General features: G+C 33.8%; 1 protein-coding gene across 9 annotated transcripts in view; it reads left to right on the top strand.

The window, feature by feature from the left end:
* Nucleotides 1–26,241, top strand: part of CWC22 (CWC22 spliceosome associated protein homolog) — a 64,281-nt gene extending 38,040 nt beyond the window's left edge. For 7 of the 9 annotated variants that reach the window (XM_003133514.6, XM_005671989.4, XM_084999999.1 and 4 more), the window contains 12 exons: nt 876–1,011; nt 1,102–1,308; nt 1,396–1,458; nt 5,263–5,367; nt 6,663–6,744; nt 11,496–11,556; nt 15,365–15,442; nt 16,057–16,209; nt 17,775–17,902; nt 19,464–19,565; nt 19,658–19,884; nt 24,736–26,241. In XM_003133514.6, coding sequence (XP_003133562.2) covers nt 876–1,011; nt 1,102–1,308; nt 1,396–1,458; nt 5,263–5,367; nt 6,663–6,744; nt 11,496–11,556; nt 15,365–15,442; nt 16,057–16,209; nt 17,775–17,902; nt 19,464–19,565; nt 19,658–19,884; nt 24,736–25,307 — 1,914 coding nt within the window. In that variant the 3' untranslated portion in view covers nt 25,308–26,241. Of the gene's footprint in view, nt 1–875; nt 1,012–1,101; nt 1,309–1,395; nt 1,459–5,262; nt 5,368–6,662; nt 7,830–9,300; nt 10,593–11,134; nt 11,557–15,364; nt 15,443–16,056; nt 16,210–17,774; nt 17,903–19,463; nt 19,566–19,657; nt 19,885–24,735 lie in introns of those variants that run through there. The other 2 variants (XR_014829850.1, XM_085000005.1) reach the window with 2 other exon arrangements.
* Nucleotides 26,242–26,766: the final 525 nt, after the last annotated feature.

Raw genomic sequence — 26,766 nt, 5'->3', positions numbered from 1 at the left:
TATGGCCACACCCACAGCATACAGTAGTTCCCAGGCCAGGGATTAAATCTGAGCTTAGCTCCCACCTACAGAGCAGCTGCAGTAACATAGATCCTTTTAACCCATTGCACCAGGCTAGGGAATTGAACCTGTGCCTCTGCAGTGAACCAAGCCACTGCAGTCAGATTTTTAACCCACTGTGCCATAGTAGGAATTCCCAAGTTCATTTTCATTTATAGCAAAACTTACCAATAGACTTTTATTCCCTCTTTAACTGGCATTGTTTTATGAAATCCAAAATTTGACCATAGTTAGTTGAGTTTGATTTAATTTTTTTAAAAAAGTGTTCAAAACTGTCATTGCATGCTACAAACTACTGGAAAGATATTTTCTGAGAAAATTAGTATTCATCTGTTTGCTAACAAAGTTGCTGATAGAATCAGTTGGGAAATGGATTTAGAGTTATGGTCATGAAGAAAGATACTATAAAAAGGAATTGTATTACTGTTCTTCATATAGTGATTATGAAAATACCTCTGATTAAAAATTAGTAAATTATTTTTTAACATTTTGAGGTTAATTTTGGCATTTCTTATAGATAACATTTCTTATATAGAGAGTTTAGGAAGAATATTTCTTCTGGAGATAAATCAAATAGTTGTATTCAGTGCAGTAAGTTAAGATTTTGGGGAAAAGCATCAGGAAATGTTAATGGATGCATAATGGAAGTGAAAGAAAAATTGTATCCGATATTTGGAGAAATTTTATGTATATTATAAGATTTTGCTTATTATCACTGCAAAAAGTAGATTTATAATTTTTAAAGTTACTCTCAGTAGTAGATTAATATATGTAAAATCATTTTGTCCATTCTGTCTGTCTTAAATCTATTTAAGGCTCATGAAGTTTTATGCTTAGAAATGCTCACTTTGCTCCTGGAAAGACCAACAGATGACAGTGTTGAAGTAGCTATTGGTTTTCTCAAGGAATGTGGTCTCAAGTTAACACAAGTGTCACCACGAGGAATCAATGGTAAGTATATATTCTTGGTTTGCTATTGAGCTTTCGTTTGAGTGTCACAATGTTTATTGCTTATTGTACAATCTTTCTGTTTAACTTTAGCGATATTTGAACGCCTTCGAAACATTCTTCATGAGTCTGAAATTGACAAGAGAGTTCAGTATATGATTGAAGTGATGTTTGCTGTACGGAAGGATGGATTCAAGGACCACCCTGTTATCCTAGAAGGACTTGACTTAGTGGAAGAAGATGATCAGTTCACTCACATGCTCCCTCTGGAAGATGACTATAATCCAGAAGACGTTCTTAGTAAGTTAGGAGTGGGTGTTGGGAAGTTTAGTACAAACGAATATAAATATTGAAAATAAACACTAATTAACTTCTTTCTTTTTTAAGATGTTTTCAAGATGGACCCTAATTTTATGGAAAATGAAGAGAAGTACAAAGCTATTAAGAAGGGTATGTAGAAATTTACAAAATAATTTATTTTGGATAAGTAGAAGCAATTTATGTAATTATATAGTACTGATAGAAAGTTATAGATCACAGACCCCTACCTCTTGAAATTTTTGTTCTTGAGAAGCTGTTCTTGTCAGTGTTTACCCATGTGTTAGTCTAGTGCTCATCTATGGTATTCATTCTAAATTAACTCATTTTTCCTCTCCTCTTTGTCTCTGTTTAAATTATACAACTCTTTTAAGTTTTGTCCTTCTTAAGAAATATTCATGTTTTACCAGTAATCTTTAACTTCACTGCCATTTAAAAATTACTGCTTAAATTGCCACCCAATTTAATATGCAGTTAAGTGCTATATGTTTTCATAAAGTTCTCTATTTAAATTATTTCTTATGACAGGTTGGTATCTTTCTAAAATCAATCACAGTGCTAGATACAGAATCGGTGCTCAGTAGATAATTAATTATTATCATTTGTACGTCATTAGTATATTGTAAGCACTAGCTTTGTACAGACATTGGTTTGTATTTTGTTTTTGCCATTACTAGCTAAGTGACCTAGAACAAGTTACTTGTTTGATGTAAGGGTAAATGTTACATGTTTGTGTAAGAATAAATAAAATACAGTGCTTTGTATTGCCACAGAGCATGTATTTAGACACTGATACTATTTTTTTCATATGTGTCATTATTTTTCTTCCAGAGCTAATATTCAGAGGTACTTATATCATTGTTTTTATTCTATTATGTAATTATTTATATTACTTCATGTATTTATATAATAATTTTATAGATTTATTTCCCTTGAGTTGTAATTTTACCTGGCAAATACTTATGGCTCTGAAAGCTTCTAGGAAGAGAGAGCAGAGACCTAGAAATCTGTCGTTGCTGCGTTCCATGCTTTAGTCATGCTTAGAACTGGAATGTTGAAAAGGAAAGTAACGGTGTAAGGAACTCCCCATTTCTATATGTTATCCCCAAAACCTGGTACAATATCTGGTACATCTCTCCTTAGATGCTGTTTTCCTAGGGCATTTCATTGCAACAGCCAGATTCATTTTTCTCTTAAAAATCTGGTTTCCAAACATGGAGAAACCCTTACACCCACTTTTTTCTTTTATTAACTTCTTTTTCTATAGTATCTCTAAAAAATGCTAAATGATTTTATGGAATTCTTGTTATAGCTGGCGTAATTTTTTTTTTTTTAACTTGGGAATTCCCCACCCATTTTTAGCCTCTTTGGCCGATACCAGGAAAGCAGTACTTTTCTTTACAATAGCACTTCTTAAACTCTCTGGTCTCAAGATATCTTTATGCTCTTGAAAATTACTGAGGATTCCGAAGAGTTTTTATTTATATGGATTTATATCTGTTGACACTTATTAAAAATTAAAACTGGAAATATAAAAAATTAAATCATTTCAAAATAATAATAACATATTCGCATATTACATATTTTTATGACAAAAACTACTTTAAAAAACAAATTTAAAAAGAAGAATGGCATGTTTTATATTTTGTACAGTTTAATGTCTGGCTTAATAGGAAACAGTTGGATTCTCATATCGTTCCTGATTTCAATCTGTTGCAATTAGTTGTTTTTATTAAAATATATGAAGGAAATTTAGCCTCACACAGAAATGTAGTTAGAAAGGGAGGAGTATTTTAATAGCCTTTTCAGAGCTATAATTGAGTGTATCCCTCCTTAATACTATGCCAGTTAATATTTAATAGCTATTAGTTTCTTAAAAATTTAATTGCATTATGAAACCTGAAATAATGTCCTTGAATTTTCATACTTGTTAACATGAAAATCCATTGGCCTGTCACTTTGAATGGATCTTTTACCAATGCATGATTTTGTAACATGTCGTATTGGTCATTTGGAAAATCTTGATTCACTGAGTTATTCACATCTTCCAAGTGTTGGCATGTTAACATTATCAAAATTAAATTGACACAATACAGTATCAAGAAATCAAATTTATTCTTATTACCATCTATCTCATCAGAAAATTCTTAAGTATTGGGACGTTGTCAGGCTCACAGGGAGGTTTACAAGTTTTCCAAAATTCTAATTTTCTCTTGAAAACTCTTAATTTGATATCATGGGGGGCAAATACTGTTGGTAATTTTCCTTGAAATGACAGTCTCACTTTGTTGAGAAAATGGCTGTTAAATACCTAACCACTCTAGTTTGCTTGCAGTTCTTTCAAGTAAAAATGAAAAATACTAATTCATTGTGCAACTCAGTCACACAAGTGCCTTTCCTGGAGACGGCTATCACCATTGTACATCTGTTTTTAATGGAAGTGTTATATGTGAACTTCATATTTTCTTACTCAGACTGTTAGCAATGCCTATCCTAATATTTAACAAAATCAGTAATTTTCTGTTTTTTCTTCAAGGGCATTCTTAAATGAAAACGTTTTTGTTTTTCCTACTACAGTAATATGGCAGAGCACAGTGACCACTATTGCAGTTTGATGCCTTGATTTGTGCTCAGGATCCAGCAAGTTTTAACCCCCATAGCTTTTGTATCATTGTTTCAGGTGTCAGCACAGTGAAAGGGTGAATAATATCTTGGTATTATTATGAAAATAGCTTTGACCTCACAGACCACCTGACTTCTCAGTGTTCCCCACATAGGGGCTCTCAGACCATACTTTGAAACCACTGCTTTATTCAGTTGATGAAATACAGTTGTCATTGCCTAAGTGATTTTAGTAGGTAGATCCTAAAGTGAAGAGAAAAGGAGAGGATGATGTAAACGACTAGACAATCAATTTGACCTTCATTCTTTCATAAAACGTTCTTCTAGACTGGCATAAAAAAACAGCCCCAGCAGGAAGTGGGCACAGCTTTAGTTAATTAGCACCTTAGAGTGACCCAGGTGTACTTGTGTTTTAGGTCTTACAGCATTTGGGAAAACAGCAGGAGTGCCTGTCTTCCTACTATTGAATACTAAATGGTTTCCTCTTTTAAAGGTCTAAGTTGCATTATGTAATAATAAACCAGACACCTCAGATCATTTCTTGAAGTCTCATTTGTTAGAAATATTCTTGAGGAGATTTGTATGTCAGCTAAGGACTGAATGATGACTCTCCATTTTTGTAGAATGATTTGTTTCTCATAGCATGAAGCTCTCTGTTAACATTAAATATTATATGTGGATCCTGTTTTATACACTTGGGTAGATATAAAGAAATAAGAATTTTCCTAAAAATAAGTTGGCCCCCCAAAATGTACTAAAACCTGTCTGACGTAATAAAAATGCAAAAGTGAACTATTAGCCAGGTTTATAAAATCTTTGTCAGACTGATAGAGCACACATCGTTGGAAAGAACGTTAGTTTTTGTAATTTGTTTATTAATGTTACCATGATGTTTAGCTTAATGTAGTCTCTTACATTACTGTTTTCATACCGTTTAGACTATCTTCTTTCTGTTGATGAACTAATAATATTCTATCTCTAATATGCTAATTTCCATTCCCAATTTATTTTTCTAGCGTTCTTGCCTTTTGGCAAAGCTTCATCTGCTTTTTCTCATTCTTCTCATCCCTTCCCTGTTTCATGGCCACTTTCTATCTGGCAGAAGAATTACTCATATGGCTCTCTCTAGCCATATTTGTCATAACAGTCTCTGACTACCTCAGCAGTAACATGAGGCCTGTGTGACCATCTTTGTTGACTGATAAACTTACACTACTGTGGGTCTCAGTGAAATGAGAATTATCTTCTCAGAATGAAGTGCATTTGTATCACTGGCTCACTAATAATTTTCCTAAACTTACTTTGTTCTTTTAGAAATTCTTGATGAGGGAGACAGTGACTCGAACACAGACCAAGATGCTGGAAGTAGTGAGGAGGAGGAGGAAGAAGAGGAGGAAGAGGGAGAGGAAGATGAAGAAGGTAAAAGTATAACTTATTCAAATAATACTGTAATATACTCTCAAATTAATCTAAGGTAACCCTCTAAAACAGTCATTCTCAATCTGTGGAGGGTTGGGAGAGATGCTGCTGATATCTAGAGGGTTAAAGGCTAATGATTAAACATATCGCAAGTCACAAACCTACCCCCTACCCCCACCCAACAACAACAAAGTATTATCCAACCCAAAAATCAGCATTGGCAAGGTTGAAATACACTGCTCTATAAGTATTGAACAAGGAAATTCATTTTTTAATATCAACATAATTAAATTTGATATGTTATGACTTTGATTATAAACTATGAAAAAGGTGCATTCATGTTGAGTGCATGTGATTTATGTCACCCTGGCATGAATGTGACAGATGAGAATGACTAGGTATTTGCTCTTCATTTTGGAAAAGTAGAGCGGGGAGGCCAAAACCTATATTTGTACAAAGACAGGCAAAATGTTCTTCCTCCTCAGCTTTGATTATATCATTTCACAGGAAAATAAGCTCAGAATTTTACTTTGGTTAAGTCTCAGTTAAAATATCAGAACATATGTACACTGGTCATTATTTACTTGTGTTATATATTTGAAAATATTAAAAATGTATCTCTCCCTTTGAGGTCATAATGTATTTTAGTTCTCTCTTAGAGTGTAATAGCTCTTCTACAACATATTTTATAAAAATAAATTTAATTTTTTCCAATGTCTTCCTTATTTAAAACATCTAACCATGTGCTACATTTAACTTCAGAATTTCTTTTTTTATGTGAAAATATTATTCAAATAAAAACTAGTAAATATGAATAAGGAAAGTTTTCATGCATGAGATAAAATTTTGACATATAGTCATATTTGTATTGGACCCATCTAACCTGTCATGGTGATACAATTGCTCTCTGAAACTGAATCTCTATCCATAAGTTATAGTTCTTCCAAATTAGCAAGATAACTATTTATAAATATAGAAATAATGTTTTACCAAATAACAGCATAGGGCAGCCTTTTGTAATGTCTAAATGAGCAGGTGGCACAGAAACAAAAATTGTTTTCCCGGGCTTGGTTCTGGAATTCTTTGAGCTGATAAATCCTATTAAAATACTCTAAGAAATGAGAAAAGACTGAGAAAGTTACTTTGAATTCCACAATACTGATTTATACTGCATAGGAGAGTATTATTATTAAACTCATAGATTGTAAATAGATTTGTGAAAGTATTACACAGGGTTACATTTTTAGTTCTTCACCTTTAATTTTATAGTCTTATAATTTTATGTTTAATTTCAGGACAGAAAGTGACTATTCATGACAAAACAGAAATTAATCTAGTTTCATTTCGTCGTACAATTTATCTTGCTATTCAGTCAAGGTAAGGTACTGTAACTCAGTTGATTCTTAGTTTTAACAGGGTGGGGAAGGAGATGGGATTATTTGGAATGTGATGACAGAAAACTGAATACTATTGCAGGGATTCTCCAACTAATTGCCTCTCTACCGCCATCCCAAGCCCCAGTTTTATAAGGATTCCTACTGTTGGTTCTTCACTTCAAAAGCAAATAGTCTTTACTTATTTAACTGTTATCTAATTAATTTTTTTTCAGCCAAGTCATTTCTTATAGTTAAATATCACTAATAAAAATTTGAAAACAATTCTGTTACAGTTAGCACAGTATTTAATTATGCAATGGAAGTTTATATTTTATTTTTTCTAATTTGGTTTCTAACTCTAGTTCTAAGCAGGGAAACATTATTATGACGACGTTTGGACACTGATTTGTTCAACAGATGGAAATGAATATAAATGAAAGTAGGAATTAGACTTAGGAAGGTTTTGAGGACCCTTTGAAGTAATGTAAACAAGAACTACTATACTATGAAAACAACCTATTGCCTTTGAAGACTGTGAATTTGGTTTTAAAGAAAAATAAATGAAAATATTAAATGCTCAGTACATCTGTTGTTTTGAATGGGAATCAACCTATTAATTTAGTGGGCACAGTGTTTATATTTTTTACTGGAGAAGGAATGTTTTCTGTTTTGTTTTGTTACTAAGTTTTGTATATTTCCATTTAGTATGATGTAATAGCAAAAATGATTCATAAGTAGGAGTCATCTTGTTTTTGGTCTGTCTGAAAACTTTTTGGCCTAGATTCATCTTCAAAAAGAGAAATATTAAACAGCAAAACATTGGTTAGATTTTTTTTTTTTTTTTTTTGGTTTTCCTTACCTGTTTCTTTGCCTTTCACATGAAAGAAACTATTAAATATTTTTTATACAAACTTAAAGAGGAGAAATTTTTATTATAGGTAGCTATTCTTAGAGTTTAACTTTGATTTGTCCTTTTTTAAGAAATGCTGTAGTAATCAGTTGTAAACAGTGGATTTATTGTTTAAATATTGCTATTAACATTAGCTTTGAGGAGTTCCCTTTGTGGCTCAGTGGTTAGCGAATCCAGCTAGGATCCATGAGGATGCAGGTTCGATCCCTGGACTTGCTCAGTGTGTTAAGGATCCGGCATTGCTGTGAGCTGTAGTTAGGTCACAGATGTGACTGAGATCCGACATTGCTGTGGCTGTGGCATAGGCCAGCAGCTGAAGCTCTGAATCAACCCCTAGCCTGGGAACTTTCATATGCTGCCAGTGCAGCCCTAATAAGAAAAACAAAAACAAAAACAAACCACTGGGCTTTGAAGAATTATACAGTGGAGCCTTTTGAATGATTATTTAAAAGAAACTTTGTTTCTTTAGCTGACCTAACCTTGATAATCTCTGAATTACACAAAACAATTTGAAAAACTAAAACATTATTGGATAATTGACAACCACTATTATATGATATTATATAATTATATTTTATATGATATATATTAAATGCTATTTATATATTATTTTTTATGATATATGATGTTATATGATATTACATATTATATATGGTATTATAGAATATGGTACCAATTCTAGTAACAGTACAATAACTACTGTCTTATGTATTTTTTATTAAGAGTTCTCAGCCCCTAAATGCCTAGTAAAAATAATTTTAGGCAAGAAAAACAAAGACTTTGATAAAAAGGTGTTTAAAAGGTCATGTTTGGGAGACTCATGTAATGGGATTATAAAACATAAAGTTATCAAACAAATATCAGTCTAGATGAATAAGTAATATTGTTATAAAAACAGCTAAAGTGGTTTACTTTATTTTTTTAATGGAATAATACTCAGCACTAATGATGATTTCAGTTAGATACACAGAGTGATTATTCATGAGAATTTAAATTGGGTGTATTTATGGAAAGCCTTTTGGTGGCATGAATCAATAGCTTAGTGTGATTGATTGCCTCTTTTTCATTGTATTTCTTTAAGAATTATATGATCCCAAAAAGTTGTTCACAGAATTATTCTATGCCAAAAAGGGGGTGAGGGGAGGGAGAGAAAGAGAGAGAATCTTATTGCCCAGTATCAGTAATCAAATATCCATTTTATGCCACCATTGAAAATTAGGTTAATAGAGAATTAGTATTGATGTGGGCAAGTAGTCTTATTTAATGTTAGGTGAGGATAAAAACTAATAGTGTAGACTACCTAGTACCATGCCAGTGGTGTTATCTTAACCATAGGTAGACATTCTAGAAATAATCCATTAACATATCAATAGTGGTTATCTTGAGAGGACATTGGATTATTTATATGAACTGTTCACTTTTGAAAATCTTGTGAACAGAACTGTGCTGGCAACTGAACTATTTGGGGATTTTATTTTTTTACTTCCTTTCTTTTTAGACCTACTGACTGATTTCACCAGTGCTTTTCTTATTCTTCTGGCTCTTTACATAGTCTTTTATTTATGCAAAACATGAAACCATACAATTAGCTTTGCTATTGAAAATTAGACCTTCCTATATATTCTTGCTTTTTTTTTCAGGACCACACCCACAGCATATGGAGGTTCCCAGTCTAGGGGTTGAATTGGAGCTACAGCTGCCACCCTACACTACAGCCACAGCAATGCAGGATCGGAGCCATGTCTGTGACCTACAGCATAGCTCACTTCAACGCTAGGTTCTTAACCCACTGAGCAAGGCCAGAGATCAAACCCGCAACTTCATGGTTCCTAGTCGGATTCGTTTCCACTATGCCACAACGGGAATTCCTATTTATTCTTAGTTTAAAGTGATGTTCAGCAGTCTGATGTTGTGTTATTGAAGCTGTACCATCGGAGTGAAGTGGAACTACAAGGTCCTCAACAAGTCAGTTTCTTGGATTAGCAATATCAACAAGCCATTTGTAAGCATGGTTTGAAAACTGGCATCATGTAACATCCTTTTTTTTAACCCTTCTCTCAATCACTATTACTTTGTGTTAAACCTGGAATTCATTTGGTATAAAATACCAAGCAAATTTAATTTATTTAATATTTATGTTTAGTGCAACTTCAAGACAATCATGTGTAGGACGTCACCAAATACCTTTAAAATAAAACAGGAAAATAGACTGTCATACCTTCTCCCTAATATTTCACTTATTAGATAAAATAAAACTTGTAAAATTTTTCCATGAATTACTGACTTGTTTTTTTCAGAAATTGTAGGATTTTTTTTTCCCCGAGTACTAATTCTGTTTTTTAAAAAGTGGAAACTAAAAAATGACATATCTTTTTAAATACTTCGTGGTATTACAATATTATTAAAGTTTGTCAACTGCAATTTAACTATTTTAATCTTAGTGCTAGGTATTGTTTGATATCATCTGTTATGAAATCTTTTTTGATAGATTTTTTTTTTATACGTCTTTTTTTTTTTTTTTTTTTACTGTTCTCTCATCCTGGATTATTAACCTTTTTATGCTTCTGAAACCCAATAAATAACAGAAGCTGAAGAATACAGATGAACTATGAATTCATAATCATTATATTTCAGTGGGTGATTTTTTATGCTGCTGTTATCAAAAGATACTAGCATTATTCCTGAATCAAGTTCACATTGAGTCTCATCATCCTCTTTAGTGAAGCATATCAAAGATATATTTCATGCAATTTATTTGAATGTTGTACAAAAGCAATTCTTTGTGAGTGATTTTGATTATTTACTATTTTGATACTTAGTTTTTATGTAGGGTAGAAGCCTTGTGTTTGGGTATGAATCAAGATAACTTTTATTTTTTTTATTTTTTTATTTTTTTTGTCTTTTCTAGGGCCGATCCCACGGCATATGGAGGTTCCCAGGCTAGGGGTCCAATCAGAGCTGTAGCCGCCAGCCTACACCAGAGCCATAGCAACTCAGGATCCGAGTCACGTCTGTGACCTACACCACAGCTCACAGCAACGACAGATCCTCAACCCACTGAGCAAGGCCAGGGATCGAACCTGCAACCTCATGGTTCCTAGTCAGATTCGTTAACCACTGAGCCATGACGGGAACTCCCTCAAGATAACTTTTAAATTTGGTTATTAAGCACTAGATGTCATGCTGGGCTCCTGGAACATCTTTCACCTCTTCCTGACTTGGATCAGACAGAAGTGGAAATATTTAGGAGTGTAATAAAAATTTGTCTACTTTCTGCACATTCTGGTCATTTTATATAAATGTAATTATACTGTATGCAGTCTTTACGTCCGGCTTCTTTCACTTGGCATAAATTAAGGTCCATCCTCATGGTGGTATGTATCAGTACTTCATTCTTTGTGGAGTTAAAAGCTATGTCTCTTTTTTTTTTGTCTTTTTGCTATTTCTTTGGGCCGCTCCCGCGGCATATGGAGGTTCCCAGGCTAGGGGTCGAATCGGAGCTGTAGCCACAGGCCTACGCCAGAGCCACAGCAACGCGGGATCCGAGCCACGTCTGTGACCTACACCACAGCTCACAGCAATGCCGGATCGTTAACCCACTGAGCAAGGGCAGGGACCGAACCCGCAACCTCATGGTTCCTAGTCAGATTCGTTAACCACTGCGCCATGACAGGAACTCCAGCTATGTCTTTTTTATATACACAACACAATAATATGAAATCATAGTAAAAAAAATTATTTAAAATAATTATTAGAATAAGATTCTTGTATATGAAAGAGAGTGACAGTTTAACTATGCTGAAAGTTTTTAACCTAATTTTTGTAACCATTTTTCTCTACAGTTTAGATTTTGAGGAATGTGCTCACAAATTGCTGAAAATGGAGTTTCCTGAGAGTCAAACAGTAAGTTAATACTTTTTTTTCTATTAAGGAATATATATTGGTTATAAAAGTGTTTAAGACATTTAATAGGTTTCATGAATTGAAACAGTAACTCATTACTAAATATTCATTTTTTAAATGTAGGTTTGCTAAAATTTTTAGGTAACTTAAAACTTAGGAGTCTTGCAGTGCTTCATATATGTTACTCATTCTGGTGACTTAAATCAGCTGCTTGGATGGGCTGTAGGAAAAGGAAGCAGTCTCTCTGAACCACCACACTTCACATAAATTTCTGAGTGGTTTCCTATAAATCAAATGGTGGCTTAAATACAGTAGAAAGTTTGTTCCTTAATGAATTACCCGGTCCACCTACTTTATGCACTAAAGCATTTTTTTGTCATAGAAATTAGAAAGATGACCGTACATGTTGTTACATTGCTTTCTTTGGGTATAGAAGAATCTATACCATTTTTATTCATTAATTCATTTAACAAAATGTATTCAGCATATATGTCAGGCACTCTGCGGGATATCACGGATTCAATAATCCATAAAATACATATTTTAGCCTCCTCTTAGCCCATGTGAGTAATAGTCTTATAACTCACTACTTCACTATTCAGAGTATCATGAAACCCTAATGCCAAGGAAAATAAAGACTAGATTGAAAAGATTATCAAGGGTGTTTTTTTCTAGTTGTATTCTTATGTATATTGCTCCCTGCCCATCTAGATTGTAGATCCTTGGAACCTGAGCCAAGGCTTTCGCATTGTTTTCCACATCTTCCCTTACCTGTGGTAGATTCAGCACAGGTGGAGAGTATCAACTATATACAGTCTGTTTGGTTTCTGATTCTTCTAAAAGACCTTGATTATCTGAGCTGAATTACTGTTGAGTATAAAGTCCTTTGTCTTGGGGCTTTTAAATATGTTCTGTTCTAGGGATGGGCAGACTGTGGTCCAGGGCCACTGCCCATTTTTGTGAAGTTTTATTGGGATACAGCCATGCCCGTGGGTAGATATATTGTGTGTGTCTGTTTTCACCCTATAGCAGCAGAATTAACTAGTTGCAACAGAGATTGTATGGCTGCTAAAATCTAAAATGTCTACTATCTTTTACAGAAAAAGTTTTTCCGTAAACTTTTTTTTTACAGAAAAAGTTTCCCAACCTTTGTTCAAGAATATAGATTAATTCTTGAAATGCCAAAGTGTTGGATTTTGAAGAGGTGATTCTTTTCAAATTTAAAAAATTATTTTTTCCCCTCTTTATTTATTGGTATGTTAATAATAGTGTGCCTCATAGTATTATGGGTGCACTTGATATGGTGAATTGGAAAGGAATAAATTAGTGAGTCAACTTTTAAAATTATAATTGAAACTAAAGTTACAGAATGCTCTTGTCACATTATTTGAGGAATATAATTGTCATCATAAATTTTATTAATATTAATCCAGACCATTGTTGCTCTAGAAGTAACTTCAATGTATTTTGATAACATTTGGAAATTGGTCTTAATGCATCTATTTTCATATACTCAAAATAATCTTATAAAATCACTATAATATTTAATTAAAATGTTAAAATATTTAATTATCATATGCCACAGGGAGTAACTCTGGTAATTGCATTTAGTCTAGGGAAGAAAGTAATTTGTTTTACAGGTAGTGATGACTTTAATAGCAATGCTGTCAGTGCATTACCATGTTATATTGTTTAAAACCTAATTAACTGTTATCGTAAAATACAGTATTAGTAGAAAAACTTGAAAATGTATTTTAATACATCAAATAAATATTATATGACACAACTCAGAAAAGTCTCATTTAAGTTTTTAATACTATATTAAATTTTGACAAAATACATCTCTTCAGAACTTAAACATTTATAAACATTTTAATTGAGGCAATGTATGACTAATCTTAAAAAATCTAGTAATATAATTATATCTGAAAATAACCTTATATTTTGCAGAGAGGCCTTTGAGTAAATAGTTTTATAATTAGATTATCAGCTTCTAGAACAGCTCTGTCCCACAGAACTTTCTGCAGTGATGGAAGTATTCATATTCTGCACTGTTTAGGACAGTGGCCACTACATTAGTCACATGTAGTTTTGAGTACTCAAAATGTGACTCATGTGATTGAGAAACTAAAATCTGGATTTGTGTCACGTTAAGTAATTCAGATTTAAGTAACTGCATGTTGCTAGGGGCTACCATGCCTGACAGCACAGTTCTAGAATGTCTATTCTGTATTTTTCCATAATATCTTTGTTACAAAGATGTATGCGATAAATAAACATTGACCTAATTTTTAAAAATTTGCAATAGTTACTTAAGTTGTATCTCATGTTATTAAGTGACAAAGATGTCAAAATTTGTAGTTAAAAATATGAAAGTAAAATTAAAAGTAAAAATGAACTGAAATGATATACATTATATTTTATAGATTTCTATTTGTAAAAAGCACAAATAAATTGCAGTTACTGTATTTAGAAAAAATAATTTTAAACTTTTGATAAGAAATGTTTTGTAGAAAAAGATATTTAGTCAAGTCTACAGATATTTAGTGGTCAGAGAATGAATTTGTGCCTTTTTTTAGTTTTGTTTCCATTGATTTGTTCATATGTCTGAGTTTCCTCATCTATGAAATTGCTATAATCAATACATATTTCATTAGGATTATTTCAGGAATTAGTAAATAATATTAAGTGTAAATCATTTGTGATGATGGTATTTCCTAATCTTGGATTTATTCTTGCACTTCTTAGGTCAATAGAATTTTCACAAAGTAATTTTTTCAAAGCACATAAATAACTGATTAGACATTGTGTTATAACAGGAGTTTAATGACTCCATCTCTTTGTATAGATCCATCTATTGACAGATCTATATTCATAACATTTATTTTGTTCTTTTAAATATATTTTCTTCTTTATCATCCAGAGGGTCATTTAACTCAGCATTGAAGTTGTGTCCATTTATGCCTCTGTAAAGACTCATTATGATCTGTCTTTTCCATACTAACAAAATATATTCATTAATAATTGGGTTTAAATCTTCAAAAGGTGTATAACTGAATTGTTAGATGTCATATTGTTAATCTGTATTTAAAAGACATATTTATAAAATCTTTTTACTTTTGTTTTATTTATTTACATAATTAACTTATTTTTGGAGGCCCTACTGGGATAGAATCTTTTTAGAATACAGTATATTTAGTCTCTTTTTGGTGTATCTCTTTCATATACGAGGTTTTCTTGAAGTAGTTCATGCTTATACAAATTTAGAATTTTTTTGTTTTTTTGTTTTTTTGTCCTTTTTTGCTATTTCTTGGGCCGCTCCCGCGGCACATGGAGGTTCCTAGGCTAGGGGTCGAATCGGAGCTGTAGCCACAGGCCTACGCCAGAGCCACAGCAACGTGGGATCCGAGCCACGTCTGTGACCTACATCACAGCTCACGGCAACGCCGGATCGTTAACCCACTGAACAAGGGCAGGGACCGAACCCACAACCTCATGGTTCCTAGTCGGATTCGTTAACCACTGCGCCACAATGGGAACTCCAAATTTAGAATTTTATAATTGATGTAATTAGCATAGATGACTGAAATTTCTGTCAGCCAAACAGAAGCCTTTAAAAGACTATAGCCTTGACATAGATTGATTTTTTTTATTTTGTCCTCATAACTAAAGTTCATAAAGTTGTGGAAGTTTTGTGTTTTGAAAACCTTACTTTAAAGTTCAGGCTATCTCTGTCATATTGATAAATTATTATACAGCATGGATTCATTGTGCTTTGAATCATTAATGTAATTTTTTTTCCAAATAGAAAGAACTCTGCAACATGATACTTGATTGCTGTGCCCAACAGAGGACATATGAGAAATTTTTTGGCTTATTAGCTGGGGTGAGTTCCAACATCATTTTTCTTGTTGGATTGTGATGAAATCACAAAGGGAATTCTTAACATGAGTGTTGTGAATTAATGTGTCTGCTTTATGGTCTAGTCTAATGTAATAACATATCTTTCCTGAAAACAAATTGTTCACCCCTCAGGTTCCCCACTCTCTGCAGCTTCCTCCTGTCCCACTTTATTTTTGTAGTGCCGTAACATTACATATCACTCTTCCAGGGCTTTGGGAAATTCCACATGCTTTTTGACAGTTTCCCAAAGAGAACAATTAAATGCTGTCTTTTCACAATTTCACAGCAGTTTCTGAAGTCAAGTACATGTTCAGGCAGCACAGTAAAGGATGAGCTAAAATACTTTTTAGAATCCAAACTCTACTCACAGAGAAGTTTATTTTATGCAAATGTGTATGTCTGTGATCGGCTACATGTATAATTTTGTTTTAGCATATAAACCCCAAGTACCTAGGGATAATACGTATTATCTTACTTTTTGAGCATCCCATTATACAGCACAAAAAGGTTATATGATATACAAAATATTGATTATCTTTTGATTGAATAAATCTAGAAGGCTTTAATAATGGTATTGACTTTTTCTTAATTTATTAGCGATTTTGTATGCTAAAAAAAGAATACATGGAATCCTTCGAAAGTATATTCAAAGAACAATATGATACCATCCATCGCTTGGAAACAAACAAATTGAGAAATGTTGCTAAGATGTTTGCTCACCTTTTATATACTGATTCACTTCCTTGGAGCGTAAGTAGATGGGTCAATATATTTGTTCTTCTTGGCTAATCCCCTGTTATTCTGAAATAGATTAAGTATAACATAGCCATACTTTTCCTATGTAGGAAACATACTTTTAAATGAGATGTGTAGCAAACTTTTACTATAATGGCTGTCTTTCAGGTTATATTAATGTGACATGGGATCATCAGCTAAGTAAATAATATATGAGTGTAAGAAATATCACTGTGAATGATATTAACAACCCAAAATCACAGTGTTTTTTAATAGTGATGGCTGGGAGCATTTTCATCTTCTCTGTGTACACATATGGGCACACACACCCATATTCACATATACCAGTTGTTTGGTGGCATATGAGCCTCTCAGTAACTGCCGTTTCGTGAGGGAGTAGCTATCAGCAGTCTCTCTAGTAGGGACGTGAGACGTGATTATTCTGTCAGGATGTATTTTTCGTAGCATCCGTTAAAGTTGAATAAGTGATAGGGAGAAGATCCCATAGTCATAATTAGAACAAGGAAAGGTATTCTTGATGGGAAAATGTACACTGTGTTAGAATTTGAACTTCACTCATTAAGTTGGCACTTAATTGTACAGCTACTGTTCATTCAACAACCATTTGTTTAGTCACCAACTCTTTGCCTAACTGAGTGTCCAGAAGAATTTTATATGATTCTTATTTCAAGGATCTTAGTACTATGTCAGAGAAGAGATAAGATGCCTGTAGTAATAAGACAAAATAAAACCTGATAGGTTATAAGAAAAACAAAGTTACTGAAGGAATTGAAAAAAAAAAGAAAAGAAAATTATATACAAGAAGAAAGAAAAAAGGGGATCATATTTTAGAATACCATAATCCTGTGGTAGAATGAAGCAACATCATTGAGCTTGTAATCATTGGGTGAATTTTTGTAATACTAAGTGCTAAGTGTGCCCAGCTACTTTAATATGCATTTATAAGCTGACCCAAGAGGTATAATAATTTTTTACTTCTTTTTTTCCCTTTTCTCTGGGAAAAAGGGAGTAAAAAATTTTCAACAAATGAAACAAATGAGCTAGTGGAACACAGAATCCATCAAACATGGAGGTTGCTTTTATTTTTTATTTACCCTAAAATATCTCTATGAGCTTTAGGTTTTCAGCCCCAATCTTAGTATTCAGAACAAGCCATCACTCTTTGTCTTTATAAAACTATGGCTTGATGATTTCAGTGGCATTTTGTCCCCAGACTCTCATACATGCACATTTTAATGAGTGAGTTTTAGGAACTAGTAATCTTAGCACTATATGTTCAAGACAGTATCCTCCCATCTATAAAAAGCACATACATTACTCAAGAAAGAGAATGAACTCTTTATTTCTACAGCATCTTAACATTTTGAAAATTAGTATAGAGAGGCAGTCTTATTTCTTTCCAAGAAATAATATACATCATCTTAAGATATTTAGAGATAATTCTGATTGAAGATGAGAACAAATTGTAATTTCACAAGAAAGGAAAGTTATAAATATTGGTCACTTTGTCTTACCTTTTAAACACCAAAATAAAAATGTTTTTAAATTTTAATTTTCAGGTTCTTGAATGTATAAAGCTGAGTGAAGAAACTACTACATCATCCAGTAGAATTTTTGTGAAAATATTTTTCCAAGAACTGTGTGAATACATGGGTCTTCCTAAACTTAATGCAAGGTTAAAGGATGAGTAAGTTTGTTATTCTTTTTATTCTTCCTGCCCTCAGAGGCTTTACCGCACTTTAGCAGAGGAAATCTACCCTTAGTGGTAAAAATACAAGTTCTCATGATAGTTTTCATCCATTCGTTGCCACTCTGAGTCTCCTGTATTATGTGGTACGACATGAAACTTGATGATAGTCTAGTTCTAGAGAAAATTCAGAATTAATACCTCTTTTAATTTAGTTAGAACTTTTGCATGCTCACTGGAGTTTTCCAGCAATGAGTGTTTTTAGTTTTAGTTTCATTTTTACCCTAATTTTGAGCCTTAGAATGCTAATTTTTTACTATCAATAAATTACTGTGAATATATACAAATGAGTATCACTCATGAAACTATTCAAATTTTACACTGAACTAGGGTTTTGTTCCAGGACTATCAAATAATATCAGCTTTCTTATTTACCATTTATCCAGATTGCCCGTCACCACTCACTTTGGCTTCTGTTCCATTCACACTCCTGAAGTCCTTTCTCATTTGTCTTAGTGACCACCTGCCAGTTCCAGGTGGCCTCATGCCTCTTGACTTCTTGGCCTCACACTGTTGACCACTTGTTCACTGTGGCTCCTCACTTTCCTTCATTGTGCCTTCCTCCCCTCAGTCTCTCTCTCTTGAGCCTCCCCCTCCATTGTTCGCTGAAAGTCTGTCCTGGCTTCTGTATGCTCTGGGCCAGTCCATCCCCTTCTCCTGGTTTCATGTACTTATTTATTGGTCCCTATCTGCTTGGTCAAGTTCACATAGTTCCTCTCCACACAAGTTCTGTAAGTTTACTCACCTCACAGAATTATCTCATAAGTTGCCTTCAAGCAGAATCTTAACAGCAGCACTCTGCCACACCAACACTGCCCAGCTTGTTAAGTAGTTCTGGCTCGTTCATGCATCCTAACAGAGCTGGGTATTCCTTCTCTTGTTCTGTCCATCAAACTCTTAATCATTCTTCTTACATTAAATTACCTTTACTATGAAGAATGGTTTTTCCTAACACTGCTGGTTAGGCCATTCAGTGTGGCACTGAAAACCACATTATATTGTCAATGTTTTTCTGCCTGTCCCCCTCCCTAACTGTAGTGATTGCATACAGTCTTCATCCTTGATTTCTCTTTTGTTGACTGCTTCCTCCCCTCCTCCAGTGCCTTGCAGAGCACTCTGTGTACATGGTATGTATATACACCAGAAGAGAGGGTTTTGGGGGGGGGGTTTGGTTTTTTTCACTTTTCTGCACATATACTCAATGTATAATAAATAGACATATATATAGGTTTATATGTGTTCTATATATATATATTCTGAGTGTATAAGAGTGAATAAGAAAGTTTTTTAAAACCCTCTCTGTTATAGAATTATAGTAAATTATGGCTTGACCCTACTCATTTCATTTAGATAGCATACAACCAAATAAATGATTTTTAAATCACTTAATTGTATTTCATTTACTAATTTAATATATAGAAAATCTGAAAATGCAAGGATTAATATAAGGGTTTTACCTTTTTAACCAATCTGTTTTGTTCATTTTCTTTTTCTTTTTTAGAACTCTGCAGCCATTCTTTGAAGGATTATTACCCCGAGATAACCCAAGAAACACTCGGTTTGCCATCAACTTCTTTACTTCTATAGGTCTTGGAGGTTTAACGTAAGAATTATTTTCAGAAATTTATTCACCTTACAGAATTTCTCACAGTTGCCTTCAAGGCAGAATCTAATAGAAATTTTGTTTTTAATTAGGGATGAATTGCGTGAGCATCTCAAAAATACACCAAAGGTCATCGTGGCCCAAAAACCAGATGTTGAGCCCAATAAATCCTCCCCTTCCTCTTCCTCTTCTGGATCCTCCTCCTCCTCCTCCGATTCTGAATCCTCTGCCTCTGATTCGGACAGCAGTGACAGCAGTTCAGAGTCTTCTAGTGAGGAGAGTGATTCTTCATCCACCAGTAGTCAGAGCTCGTCCTCAGGTATCAAAGCTCATTTATAATTAACTCTGCCCTTTTCTAACAAGTATATTGCTGGTGGTGTTTACAAGGGAAGAGAATCATTTGATTGCTTATTTATTTTAGACTTCACTTGTTTAAAAGCCACAATTAATAATATAAACACTCATCTATCACTATTGCAGTCCATACTGAATTCAGTGTTTATAATGCTAAGATTATCTTTTGAAATACTCTTTATAGAAATGAAGATAGTCCACTGCAAATAATTTATTTGAATGCTGACTGAAATGCCATTTCTAACTTCTGTCATCTAGTTTAAGGATTAAGCTTTCCTGATGTTTATATTTTCAAGAAATTTTAATTTTTCACTTTTAATAGTGAAGCTTTATGTTAGTAATTGCCACATGCCACACATTCAGTGCGTACCTTACAAGTGAACAGCTGTATAAATTTTCATAAACAGAACACATCCATGTAGCTCGGACCCAGAAGTTCTTGTTCCCTTCCTAGTTGTTACCATTCCTCTCATCCACTGCCTCATGGCAGCTACTGTTCTAATTTGTAATTATATATTAGTTTTGCCTGCTTTTAACTTCAGAATTATATATTATGAACTCCTTTATGTCTAGCTTATCTTCTAACATGATGCTTGTGAGATTCATCCATGCTATTGCATTTAGTTATAGTTCATTCATTCTTGTTGTCGTAGTTTTTCACTATACGAATATCCACAGTATATTTAACATTTATCAATGGAAAATTAAATTTTTAGTGTTCCCATGAATACTCTTGTACGTGTCTTTTGGTGACCACATGTATATATGCCTTTCTGTTGGGTATGTAACATACCTAGAGATGGAATCGATGGGTTTTAGGTTGTATAGATACTGTCAGATGGTTTTGAAAACCAAGTGGTTATTCCAGTTTACACTCCCACCAGCCATGTATGAGCTGACATCTTCACTAACACTTTACTTGACTGTCTTTTTCATTTTAGCCATTTTGTTGGGTGTATAATGTTATTGCATTGTGGCTTTCATTTGCATACCTTGATCACTTAGTGAAGTTGAGCATCATTTTATATATGAGTGACCATTGGATATTTTCTGTTTGTAAATAGCTGTTCAAGTTATTTGCCCCTCCCCTCATTTCTTTATTAAGTTGTCTTTTGTATTGATTTGTAAGAACCTTTGTATATCTTCTGTCACAGATATGTATTGCAAATAACTAGTCCCGTTCTCATCTCAAGCCTTGCGTGGTTGCCGGAGCTCTGCTGGTCTCTCTGTCTTTCAGCAGCAACCCTAATGCACAAATGCTTGCAGAGAGAAAGAGGCATAACTCTTCTAATGTAGAAGAGTTGGCCCTTCTCTCTAATGTATTTATTTACTTATTTATTTTCTTTATTTTATTTTATTTTCCCACTGTACAGCAAGGGGATCAAGTTATCCTTACATGTGTACATTACAATTACATTTTTTTTCCCCACCCTTTTGATGAGTATCTAGACGAAGTTCTCAATGCTACTCGGCAGGATCTCGTAAATCTATTCTAAGTTGTGTCTGATAAGCCCAGGCTCCCGATCCCTCCTACTCCCTCCCTCTCCCATCAGGCAACCACAAGTCTTTTCTCCAAGTCCATGATTTTCTTTTCTGAGGAGATGTTCATTTGTGCTGGATATTAGATTCCAGTTATAAGTGATATCATATGGTATGTATTTATTTTTTATTTTTTATGAACTGATTTTCGGGTTTTTTTAATGGCCATGCCTGTGACCTATGACATTGCTGCGCCTAGACTGGATTCTTTAATCACCGTGCTGGGCTGGGGACTGAACCCACACCTCTGCAGCAACCCGAGCCAGTGCAATCAGATTCTCAACCCACTGTGTCACAGTAGGAACTCCCTTGAAGTGATTTTTGACTTATAAGAAAGTTGTAAAAATGACATAGAGAATTCCCATATAGCCTTCACCCAACTACCTCTAATGTTGGCATATTATATAACCATAGTTCAGTTATCAAAACCAAGAAGTTAACATTGGGAAAATACTATTAGCAAAATAGTAGGTCCTATCAGAATCTCACCAGTCTTTGCACTGATGTCCTTTTTCCTGTTCCAAGGTCCTTAAGTCTTTTGCAGTCTGTGGCAGTTCCCTCAGGCTTTCCTTGTTTTGGATGGCTTTGACCCTTTTAAAGTCCTCTGGCCACTTGTTTTGTAGAATGTCCCTCAGAATCTGTCTTGATGTTTTCTCATAATTAGAATGAAGTTATGCATTTTTAAATACCACAGAAATTATGTGTTGTTCTTAATGTGCCTTACTGAAGAGTTCATAGTATCGATATCTTATTGGTGACATTAACTTTGATTACTTGGTTATGATGGTACCTACTGGATTTTTTCATGGAAATTGTTTTTTTTAGTAAGTTAATATATTGTAAGGACATAATTTGATACTATGCAAATTTCTTCTTTATCCTCTAACTTCAGTCTTCAATTTTATCATCTATCTTTGGATCTTATCTATAGCATTTATTACTGTAGTGTTTGTCAAATAGTCGGTTTTCTTTTTCTTTTTCTTTTTTTAGGACCACACCCATAGCATATGAAAGTTCCCAGGCTAGGGTTCATTTTGCAACTGCAGCTGTAAGCCTGAGCTACAGCCACAGCAGTGCCAGATCGGAGCCATGTCTGCGACCTACACCAGAGCTCACAGCAATGCCAGATTCTTAAACTGCTAAGTGGGGCCAGGGATCAAACCTGCATCCTCATGAATACTCGTCAGGTTCTTAATCTGCTGAGCCACAATGGGAACTCCAAATGGTAGTTTTTCTATTTGTCTCTTTTCTTCTGTGTTTAGTCATTCAGTTTCTCCTGTAAGAAAGAGTTGTCCCCTCCATTTACTTATTAATTCAACTATATATTCAATCAGTGAGGACTCATGGATATTTGTTATATTCTATAGGTTAAAGTCCATTTATTTTGTTGTTCGAATCATTTCAACTTTGGCAATTAGGAGTTCATTCAAGTTGACTCCTGTGTTCTTTTAACATACTTTCATCTTTTTTTGAGCACTTCCTTCATAGCACCTCAAGATGTTCCAGATCTTTAGTGCCTTTAAACAGAAGATGTTAAATTTTCATCTGGCATTTCTAGTTGTTTTCAAAAGCATCGCTAGCCTTTCATAATCTCTCCTATCCTCCTTAGAAGGGGAAGTGCTGTAATAAAGGATTTTTCCAAACATACCATTTTTTTGAAAAGGTCAGTGTTGTTTTCCCTAGGGGCAACTCAGCTTTCTTTCATCATACCATCTTAGACTGAATAAGAGATAGTCTGTCCAAAATGCGCATCATGTCCTGTTTTTCTTTAATGCGTATTTCAGAGAGGTAACACCTCCTCCCACCCCCGCAGGCTTAGTAGGTTGGAAGGCTAGTCTTTAGATACTTGTTTTACATACTATGTGGCATCCACAATTAGAGGACTCTCGGTGTTTTAAATTAATAGAGCAAGATTCCATTTGCTCACAGGAAGTCTTATTTTTGAATTGAAATATACTAACATTGATCATTTACCATTCACCTCTGAATTCTAAAGAATTTGTTATTTTATATCTGTTTTGAGAACAGATGATAGCACAGCATGAACTGCTACAATAAGGAAGCTTGCTGATTCAAAATTAATTTGCCTCGTCATACAATTTCAGTAGAGAGCTTTCAGTTTTATCAATAAAATATTAAATAGCATAAAAGCAGTATGAACTTCCCCCAAATTAGAAGATTGTAAAGCACACAGCAAAGAAAGAGGAGAGTACGTATTATTAGAGGACCCTGGTTTTAGTGTCAAGAGGCACCAAGAGTGGCATATAGCAGGGTCAGAGAGGTCTTGATTCTTCACAGAGCCAGATGGTTTCTGCTTGGGTAGCTGCAGCTCAGCTGAGCTGCTTGATGGGAACCAGAGAAATAGGTCCTTAGTGGCTAACCAACTGACTGTGCCAAGGGTAGGCATTTCATTTAGCAGGAAGTTGGTACAATAAGGTTTGAGTGGAGATAGGACAAGGGTAGACAACTCTCCACCATATTTTCTTCTTTCAGTATTCATAGGAATTTGACAGAAATTTTGGTCATCTCAGCACCTTTGATGATATACCCAAACTAAATAACACATAAATTTATTTTATAGCTTAAAATGGTAAGATGTTTTCATTGTGCTTCTCTGGTATTCTTATTTGTGATCATCTCAATAAAGTTAAAATATTTAAGGCCCTCTCAGAATAGTTTTCTCAGAAATCAAGCCTTATTGCTCTCTTAAAGCTTATGATTGTATCTCACCATAGCTTCTCTTTGCTATAGTACAGTTAGTGCTTCTCTGATAGAAGAACTATTATTTTTGTAGGAAGAAGTTTTCATTTGAAAAATATGTATTCATACTGTCAAGCAAGCCCAGTCAATCCCACTCAACCCACCTTTTAGGAAGTGATGTTGCTGGCATGTGTAATCGTTGTATTTTAATTATGTACCAGATCCAACATAATATATCTTATGACATAATGCATGTGGGCTGGAATTTATGTTTTGGATAAAATTTGTGGGTGGAAATGTACCATTTTAGTCACTAAACTAAAATTTTTACATTTTCTTATAGTTCCTTTAAAATCCCTATTACTGTTTTGAGTCCAAGGTTCAAAACAATACTTTGGTAACTAATGTTAATATGTTGTATATTCTTAAAAAATTACATCTTGTAAAATTCTCTATGATCAGACTTTGCATCCAGCTTATCTGAATTACTAAACCTATAATGTATCAATACATGTGATTTTTCAGTTGTGAAATTAAGATTAAAATAAAAGCTAACTATATCATTTTACACATGCAGCTAAAGATGTAAGAAAGAAGGGACAAGGGAATCCCAGAAGTAAAGAAGTAGATAAATTAATCAGGAGACAACAAACAAATGATAGGAAACAAGAAGAAAGGCGACCAGAGCCACGGCACCAGGAAACGAGGACTGAGAGAGAAAGGAGGTCAGAGAAACCCAGAGATAGAGATTCAAGAGATCCTGCAACAAAACACAGTTCTGACAGAGGGGTTCCTTCTGAGCGAAATAGCTACAGCAGAGCCATGAATGACAGAGACTACGAAATGCACATAGATGTGGAACATAAGCACAGGGACCCCAAAAAGAAAAGAGGAGAGAGAAGAAATTCTTTTTCTGAAAATGAGCACAGACACCGAAATAGGGACAGTGAAAATTTTACAAGAAAAGAGAGGTCCAACTCAAGAGAAAAGAGTAAAAAACATTCAGGTTCTAGAAGCGATGAAGATAGGTATCAGAATGGTGCCGAGAGGCGATGGGAAAAATCTAGCCGATACTCTGAACAATCCAGAGAATCAAAGAAAAATCAGGACCGACGAAAAGAAAAGTCTCCAACAAAGCAAAAAAAATAATTCGAAAAGAAAAGTCTCCAATGAAGCAAAAAAAAAATTCTGCGAAATTACAGAAACTGAACATGCCTTATATTCAGTTGAAACAAATTATTTTTTACATTGACGAACTTTATAGAGAATTCTTGTATAAAGTCCTGATTTGTATTTGTACATTTAAAAAATGTTTTCATTTTAACATATTTTATAACTGATACATCTCAAGGCCCTCCACATAAAATTATTTGAAGAGTTTCACCAGAGAGGAATGTTATTCTTGCTTATATTTTGTTAATAAAATGATCAAATGCTCATTGAATCAGTGATTTTTTTTCATTGACAAGTTTTTTTTTCTGATAATACTGTCTCCAGTTGTTTATAGAATTATTATAATGAATTATTAGTGGCTTTTTATTTGTAACTGCAGACCAAAAGAGGTGAACCACTTCAATTTAACATTTCTGCTTTGTTAATTAGATGATATAAACCCTTCTTAGGAGCTGCCCTTTTTTTTTTTTTTAAAGTAGAGAAATTATTTCAAGTTTCATATTATGGCTTGAACAAAATAGATGTGTGTAGTTTTTTTCACAAGTGGTGAAACTAGATGTATGTTAGTCTTTAAACAGATACACAGCTATATTATTTATAATTAGGGCTTCTCTCATTGATGGCATTTCTTCTTTCTGGACTGTTAGATTAATGTTTAATCAAAATTTTTTGTGACTACTGCCTTTACTCAGTCTTGAAGTTATATCACTGTTGGTAAGTTAATATGTATTTAGTTTTTAATTTGGATTAATAGATTGGAAAACATACAATCATGAAACGTGGACAAGCCGAACTGTGAAATAATTTTTCTAAGAATTTTAAGGGTTTCCATCATTGTAACTCTCACTAATTAAATATGTGACTATATTATTTATTACTTTTGAAATAAAATATTGCCTCTGAAATGTTAGATTTGCTGGCAGACATTTAACCTTATTTACTAAGTAGACTACTTGTACTTGTTCACCTTAAAAGTACATAAAATCCATTTTAGCCTATGTGCAGGTTCAAGAATAATAGGACCACCATTTTAATGTTTAGCTTTCAAGCACACTGACTCAATATGTTTTCTATTTTTGCTGTTTAAAACTTAACATAAATAACAATAAAAGTCCATGTCAATAAATATTATCCTCTTGTCCTCCTCTCCCCTCTGTCCTCCCAAAGTATTCATTGATTAGCATTTTCTCCAACTGTGGTGGTTAGAAGGTGGTGAGTTGTGATTAGAATGGATTGTCATGGACATAGTACCTTTCGCAGAACTGTGAAGCTCAGCAGATTGGATTTAAGGAGCACATAGACTATAAGCCCTAAAGGAAATAAATAAGTTAATTTTTTTAACTAAACACTGATCTTTTGACTAAAACCCTGACAACAAGGAAAAAATCTGTGGATTAGACATTCTATTTTCTTCACTGCAACCCTAATTTAAAAT

This window comes from Sus scrofa, chromosome 15 (assembly GCF_054392235.1).
Source record: "Sus scrofa isolate SSC_HxYL_T2T_F1_AM1 chromosome 15, Sscrofa_HxYL_maternal_Yorkshire_Landrace_v2.0, whole genome shotgun sequence".
Taxonomy (NCBI): domain Eukaryota; kingdom Metazoa; phylum Chordata; class Mammalia; order Artiodactyla; family Suidae; genus Sus; species Sus scrofa.
Note: the sequence above shows the minus strand (reverse complement) of the source record. Positions and strands in the feature narration are given on the sequence as shown.